General features: G+C 45.3%; 1 protein-coding gene across 1 annotated transcript in view; it reads left to right on the top strand.

Moving 5' to 3' along the window:
* DOCK2 (dedicator of cytokinesis 2) overlaps positions 1-2596 on the top strand; it is a 536841-nt gene extending 534245 nt beyond the window's left edge. The window contains exon 52 of the mRNA XM_060240619.1: positions 2469-2596. Within this exon, the coding sequence (XP_060096602.1) occupies positions 2469-2540 (72 nt within the window). The 3' untranslated portion in view covers positions 2541-2596. The remainder of the gene's footprint in view (positions 1-2468) is intronic.
* The last annotated feature ends 5503 nt before the right edge of the window (positions 2597-8099 follow it).

Here is an 8099-nt window from a genome sequence, read left to right as displayed (position 1 = left end):
GAGATTTTGGTATCCCAAATCATTTCTTGAAACATGTTTCTTTAAGGATTTTATTCCTAAGAGTAAAAGTGATTTGGTGAAATCTTCCACAAAGTCTAGACGCATAATTAACCTCGTAAAACACGAGACAATGAAAGCAGATTCACTGCAGTATTCCAGAAGAAGAGCCTTTGGTGCACACAATGCACAGTGAACCAAAAACACTCACAAGAACAATAGTGGATTGTGTTTGTAAGAGTTCAGCATCATTGTCTCTTGACGCCTTCAGTGATGAGCACTTCATACCTGTGAGAGAAGTAATCAGTGAAAGTGATGAACTAAAAAACTTTCTGAAAAGGAACAGCTACTCTTTTTAACAGGAGCAAAAAAATGTCATTTCAGCTTGCAAGCACCTTTTACCTCAGTCATCTTTGGACAAGCCCATCCTTAGAAATCCTCAGTGTTTAGCTCCAGCACAGTGAGTCAAGGAAGGAACCCACAAGGATATAATGAAAGTAGCAGCAGCACTCCCAATGGATATACCACTGGACATGATTGTAGATGAATGGAAACTTTATAGACTTGAAGATGAAACTCCAGTAAAACTTGCTAGAAGAAGAAGAAGATATTGGATTTATATCCCACCCTCCACTCCGAAGAGTCTCAGAGCGGCTCACAATCTCCTTCACCTTCCTCCCCCACAACAAACACCCTGTGAGGTAGATGAAGATATTGGATTTATATCCCGTCCTCCACTCCGAAGAGTCTCAGAATGGCTCACAATCTCCTTTACCTTCCTCCCCCACAACAGCCACCCTGTGAGGTGGGTGGGGCTGGAGAGGGCTCTCACAGCAGCTGCCCTTTCAAGGACAAGCTCTGCCAGAGCTATGGCTGACCCAAGGCCATTCCAGCAGGTGCAAGTGGAGGAGTGGGGAATCAAACCCGCTTCTCCCAGATTAGAGTCCGTGCACTTAACCACTACACCAAACTGGCTTTACAGTTGGAGGATGATTTTACCATAGAGTAAGATGTGTGTCATGGAGACCTGGCAGCCCTACCCTACCCAGAAATTGTACCTCAAAGTCCTCTTGCTGCTGCCTGCCTTCCCTGATGCCTTACCTTACCCTCCTTATGCCACCAAATGGCCTTGCCTTATGAATCCGCTTCTTTCTCATACTACTGTTCTTCAAGCTAAATGACTGCAGTGCTGTGTTACTGTTTCTGTCTGAAATGTTGTTTTGAGGGTATCCTCAAAGATACTGCAATCCTGAATTTTGGCCATTTTTGATAGAAAGCCGTGGAGGTACAGATCCAAGAAAAGGGAGTTTTCTTCTCTGAAAACCAGTGGGAAATAATAAAGTAGACTTATGAAAATGAAACAGCAACAGCAATAATTTAAAAACACACACACACACAAAACAACGTAATAACGGAAGTCCCTTTTGGAATTAATAATAAAAATGAAAGAAACTTAACAAGGTCTCATACATATGTCTACCTGCTATTGCTTTCCTTTCAAAGACAGAAAGGGATTACACAGCGGCCTTGGCAATTTGAAAGGCTGTGTGATGGTAAACTAGGGTTGCCAAGTCCAATTTAAGAAATATCTGGGGACTTTGGGGGTGGAGCCAGGAGACATTAGGGGTGGAGCCAAGATGAAGCATAATTGAACTCCAAAGGGAGTTCTGGCCATCACATTTAAAGGGACGGCACACCTTTTCAATGCTTTCCTTCCATAGGAAATAACGAAAGATAGGGGCACCTTCTTTTGGGGCTCATAGAATTGGACCCCCTGGTCCAATCTTTTTGAAACTTGAGGGGGTATTTTGGGGAGAGGCACTAGATGCTGTACTGAAAATTTGGTGCCTCTACCTCAACAAACAGCCCTCCTGGAGCCCCAGATACCTGTGGATCAATTCTCCATGATTTTCTATGGGAATAAATCTCCCTAGAGAATAATAGAGATCCCAGCAATAATAATAATAATAATAATAATAATAATAATAATAATAATAATAATAATAATAATAATAATAATAATAATAATAATAATAACAACAATAAATTTATTTTTATATCCCGCCCTCCCCTGCCAAAGGCAGCAGACATTTCCCTCTCCTCCCCCCGCTTTCTGATGACCCTGAAGCGGGGGGAGGGCCTCCAAACCTGGGGATCCCCTGCCCCCACCTGGGGATTGGCAACCCTATGGTAAACACTTGGTGTTAATGCTTAGAACTTCATCACACATGCATTCATGACTGCTAAGAGCAGCACCCTAATAGTGATATGAACAAGTGCAAATTTTAGCCTGGGCAACAGCCGCAGAAACAAAAACAAAACTCACATGGATTCCAGGCCTAATAGTAACTGCTGTGTTTTAGCACCGATTCAGTCGGTTAGATCAAGTGTACAGTTCCTTCTTACGCAACAGCAAGAACTGGGGGGAAACGACATGTTGACCCGCAGTATTCTTTTCCTTTTCTACTCAGTGCAAGCCTAAACAACCCGAAGAAGGGAAGCCGGCTGCAGAGCGCCAGTCTGATTTATCCACAGAACTGTGAATCCGTTCTGTCATCACGAAGAGAAGGAACTTCCTAGCAAGCGGAAAGCCAAAATTCCAAAAGGAACCGAGGACTGGTTTAAGAGAAGTTTGATTTTGATTTTGATTTTTAAAAAGCCCTTGCACAGTCTGTTCATTTACTGTTTTTAAGCCATGCATTTTGGATCACGGGCATGCATGGATTAAACATTTTAAATACGTACATTCCAGGGTGCTATTAAAAAAAAAAAAACCCTACAGTACAGGAGTTCTTGTTAATTTGAGAGGGGTTGGGAATTCTGTTTGTGCATTGCAGCGTCACGGCAAGCCTGCACTTACCACCATGCGCAGAATGTCATGTGGATTTTCCACAATCTAGATGCATTGTATTAGCACTTGCATGTCTGCTTCAGCCTCCTGTAGCATGTATAGAATTCTTGTCCCCAGCGTCATTGTGAGGAGTCCACTAGCATCTTTAAGGCTGACAAATTTCATTGCAGCATGAGCTTTCGTGAAACGCAGCTCTCTTCGTCAGTTGGCATCTAGCAGTCCGAAGGAGGGTTGATCTCTGTATTCTGAAGATCAGATTTAATTCTAGCAGGTCTCTAGCCCTCACCTGGAGATTGTCCCCAGCTCCGTTGTAAAGAGTCCACTAACACCTAACAAAATTATATTTCAGCATAAGCTTTCGAGAATTCTTGACTAACTGACTTGGTAAACTGGATCTCAGTAAAGCATTGTTCTGTGCACTCACGGACGTGCATATTAATTTCCAATGTGGTTTAAAGATTGACTTCAGCGTGTTTTATTGAAGGATAAATAACTTGTCACTTGTGTGCCTTATACTAAGTCAGAACATTGGTTTATTGTCTACTGTGGTGGGCAATGGCTGTCCAGGGTCTTGTCTAAAAGTCTTTTATATAACTGACTGCCTTATAACTAGAGATGCTGGAGTCTGAACCTGAGACCTCTGCATACAAAGCAGATGCTCTACCATTGTACCACAGCCCTACCCTCAATTCCATAAGAACACACATTAGAGTGAGTTGACTTCTTTTTGTACTCAGTCCAAAACTAAAAGATGCAAAGAGAGTTTAAAACAATGGTAATTCTTTTGCAATTGATATGTTTTCCAGATGTAAAAATGAAAAATCCTTTTACCTTCTTCAGGTACAGTGTCGATAAATTTGCTGTCCTTGTAATTTAGCAATCAGATGTTGCCGTTTTTCTTTCACTTTTCCTGTAAATCATAAGTGGGCTTACTATGCAGTATCACCACTTAATTATATCAAAATATTAATTTGCTTGTGCTGGTCCTGGTTTCAGTGTATAGCTATGCTGTGATTTAATAAACCATGCCAAAATATGCATTTTATAATTTGCTCGATGTGAAAGCTGCAAACTTTCATTCATGCGTCATGGATATAGAATGTCTAAAAGCCTTCTTCATCTTAAAGATCGGTGTTCTGCCTCCAGTGCTGGATTACTCCAGCACTAGAAGCAAGTCCACTCAGAGCACTGATCCGACAACAATCGCTGGCTGTCTTCCTGCCCAAAGGTGATTGCAGATGCATCAAACAGGAAAAAAGGAAAGGAAAGGTCCCCTGTGCAAGCACCAGTCGTTTCCGACTCTCAGTTGACGTTGCTTTCACAACGTTTTTACGGCAGACTTTTTACGAGGTGGTTTGCCGTTGCCTTCTCCAGTCTTTTACACTCCCCCCCCCCCAGCAAGCTGGGGACTCATTTGACCGACCTCAGAAGGATGGACGGCTGAGTCAACCTTGGGCCGGCTACCTGAATCCAGCTTCCGCTGGAATCGAACTCAGGTCGTGAGTAGGGATGTGCAAAAAAAAAAAATTCGGAATTACACGGATTCGGAAGTACACGGGGAAAAAAAATTCGGATTCCCCATGCACTAATGAATACCGTATTCGGAATAGCCGCATATACGGTAGATGCACGGCTATTACCGAATATACGGCCCTATTATACCCTATGGGCCATTGAAATCAATGGCAAATAGGGTATATTTGAAGCCGCATGGAGGGGAGGGGGTTTGAGATAGAGCCCCCAAATTTGCAGGGGACCTGCAGGGGACTCTCCCCTCCAAGCCCCCCAAGTCCCAAAAAGATTGGGCCAGGGGATCCCATTCCAGGGGCACCCAAAGAGGGTGCCCCTATTCCATCATTATACCCTATGGGCCATTGAAATCAATGGCAACATAGGGCATAATTAGAGGCTACTGGGGGGCAGGGGGTTTGAGGGAGAGCCCCCAGATTTGCAGGGGACCTGCAGGGGACTCTCCCCTCCAACCCCCCCAAGTCCCAAAATGATTGGGCCAGGGGGTCCCTGTCTTTGGGCTCCCCAAAAGGCCCATTGCTAACAATGATGGGGAAAGCCCAATTAGCCACTTCCTCACTGTAATTGTCGTGGGAAAAGTGGCTCTGGGGAACAGGGGGTTTTGAGGAGAGCCCACCAAACTGCTGTGCAGCTTCAGGGCACTGTCCCACACAAAACCCACAAGGCCAAAAAAAAATTGGACCAGGGGGTCCAATTCCTGGGGCACCCAAAGCCAAACCTAACCACATCAGAGAATCTCTATAGGACCCACATGCACTACATCCCTCTATCTACTCTAACCCTGCAGGGCAGGCCTGGAAGCAATATAAAACCCAGTTGTAAGTTGTAACATCACTGCCACACAAAACACAATCTGCTCAAGGTCTGCTCTGCAGACCTGGCTGCAGCAAACCCAGATGCCAGCTCTCCAGCCCTGCCCCAAACAACACGGGGAGACCTGGCCAACCACAACAAACCTACTGGTTCTGGGTCTCTCACCCAGGTGCCAGCTTCCCTGCCACAGAACACACAATCTACAGATGCCAGCTCTCCAGCCCTGCCCCAAACAACACGGGGAGAGCTGGTCAACCACAACAAACCTGCTGCTTCTGGGCCTCTCACCCAGGTGCCAGCTTCCCTGCCACAGAACACACAATCTACAGATGCCAGCTCTCCAGCCCTGCCCCAAACAACACGGGGAGAGCTGGTCAACCACAACAAACCTGCTGCTTCTGGGTCTCTCACCCAGGTGCCAGCTTCCCTGCCACAGAACACACAATCTACAGATGCCAGCTCTCCAGCCCTGCCCCAAACAACACGGGGAGAGCTGGTCAACCACAACAAACCTGCTGCTTCTGGGTCTCTCACCCAGGTGCCAGCTTCCCTGCCACAGAACACACACAACCTACTCTATAAAAACGTGACCCAGCCCACACACACCCTCACCAACCCCCACACCAACCAGAGGCAATTTAAAAAACCAAAACAAAACCAGCAGAATCACAAAAGGCCAAGTGTTAAAAAAGTGGCCTTTTCACCAACAAGAAAATTAGGCCAAACAGCACCCCCCCCCAATAACCTGAAGATAAAAGTAACACAGCAGCAAAACAACACAGCAGCAACAAATCAAACAATGAAACAGTAAAAAACTCAACTTTTAATAATACAGGAACTCCCCCCCCCCAAAAAAAAACCCTTCACCCTAACCGCAAGAAATCCAAGCCACCCAAATCAGGAGAAGTAAAAGGGCACTGCACTTTAAAAAGTCCTCTCACTAAATTAAGATATGGGCAAATTAGCAAAAAACCCCCACCCCAGGCCCACACCCCCAGCAGAACCTAACCCCCAACCCCAAATAGGCTACTCACCCACCCAAATCTGAACAAGTAAAGGGACTCTAGTCCTTTTACCAACAAAAACTAAAACAAGAACCCCAAAACTCTTACCTTGTCTTCTCTGAGTCCAGGGAGGTCTCTGGTAAGGCAGTGAGACAGCAGCAGGCAGGAGCTAAAGCCAAAGGCAGCAGCACACAGCACAATCTCTCTCACACCAACTCACACCACATACACCAACACAGCAATGCAGGAAGACTCCTTAAAAAGGTTCTCTGGCCCTACAGAGAGCAATTTCAAAAAATAGCACTGCTCTCTCTGATTGGCCAGAGAACATTGCTTACTTGGATACCCAAGTAAGCAAAAGATCAAAATAACAATGTAGCTGATGGCTGGGCCATCAGCTACACAGTACACAACAACAGCCCTGCAAAGCATGCATTTACAATGCATTTAGCAAATGCATGCTTTGGATTGGCTGCTGGGGCTCCTCTTCCCCCTCCCCCCCTCCCTGTTCGCCACTAAAGGCGCCAAAGAAAGCAGCTCCTTTGAAGCTCCAGAAGCTAATTGCCGCCTTTTGAATTGACAGCCGCGTGTGCTGCTTACGAATAGCTATTCGTAAATACACAGCGAGTCTATTCGGCTGCTGTATAATGGGCTCTTATGGAAGTCGGCTGCAGGCTATTCCGTATGCGGCCGAATCAACACTGATTCGGCTGTAAATACAGCTTGGCCGAACCGAATGCACATCCCTAGTCGTGAGCAGAGAGTTCAGACCACAGTACTGCAGTACTGCTGCTTTACCACTCTGTGACAGAGCAATGCAATTATTATATGGCATTGGAGCAAAATCTAGAAGAAACCACACTGCTTTCTAAAATATTTGGGCTGCATGTGTTAGTACTCTGCTATCAGTTTATTAAGTTATCAAGAAAGAAAACCTTCCTCGTGTTTCTAAAATTTTGTCTAAAAGTCAATGACATTTCAGCAGATATGTTGCTCATCTCATGGGGTTGTAATGAATAGTTTTTCTTCCAGATTTTGTCCTGAGAACGTTCTTCACTTAAGAGGGCACTGACTTTGATTCAGTTAGCTTCGTGAATTGGCAGACACCGCAAGAAACAATATGTGCTTATCCAAGGATAAATCTGAAATAGAAGTTTAGTGAGTTGCTTCTGAGTAAATTTATTTGGTAATAGGAACTCCAGCTTGGCATTTGAAAGGCCACATTTGCCTCTATGTTCTTCTGCTGATATTTGGGCCAGAGTTGAACAGAACAGAGACAAATGAGCTAATTCAGTTACCAAGTACACAGGATAGGGTTTGGGATCCTAACCCCATGCCCTGTGTATCAGTCCTGAGAGAGTTACAAGTTCTCCTCAGTTTCCTCCTGCACACAGCATGATTCAGATCATCACTGTGATTTGCATGGAGAAGGAGCTTCAACAGCCGAAACAGTTTTGCACTGTGCAATTTGACCTTTTTGGAAAACTCACAAGTGTACATTTGGAATTCCCCAATTAACCAAGTACTACATCATCAGGGCTGTTGCAGATTGAAGAAGAAGAAGATATTGGATTTATATCCCGCCCTCCACTCTGAAGAGTCTCAGAGCGGCTCACAATCTCCTTTCCCTTCCTCCCCCACAACAGACACCCTGTGAGGTGGGTGGGGCTGGAGAGGGCTCTCACAGCAGCTGCCCTTTCAAGGACAACCTCTGCCAGAGCTATGGCTGACCCAAGGCCATTCCAGCAGCTGCAAGTGGAGGAGTGGGGAATCAAACCCGGTTCTCCCAGATAAGAGTCCGCACACTTAACCACTACACCAAACCGGCTCTCCAGAAAAATGATGCAGACAGAAAGGTTGAAGCCTGTCATCCATGGGTTGGATCCCATTTAAATTACGCATAA

Source organism: Heteronotia binoei, chromosome 5 (assembly GCF_032191835.1).
Source record: "Heteronotia binoei isolate CCM8104 ecotype False Entrance Well chromosome 5, APGP_CSIRO_Hbin_v1, whole genome shotgun sequence".
NCBI lineage: Eukaryota > Metazoa > Chordata > Lepidosauria > Squamata > Gekkonidae > Heteronotia > Heteronotia binoei.
Note: the sequence above shows the minus strand (reverse complement) of the source record. Positions and strands in the feature narration are given on the sequence as shown.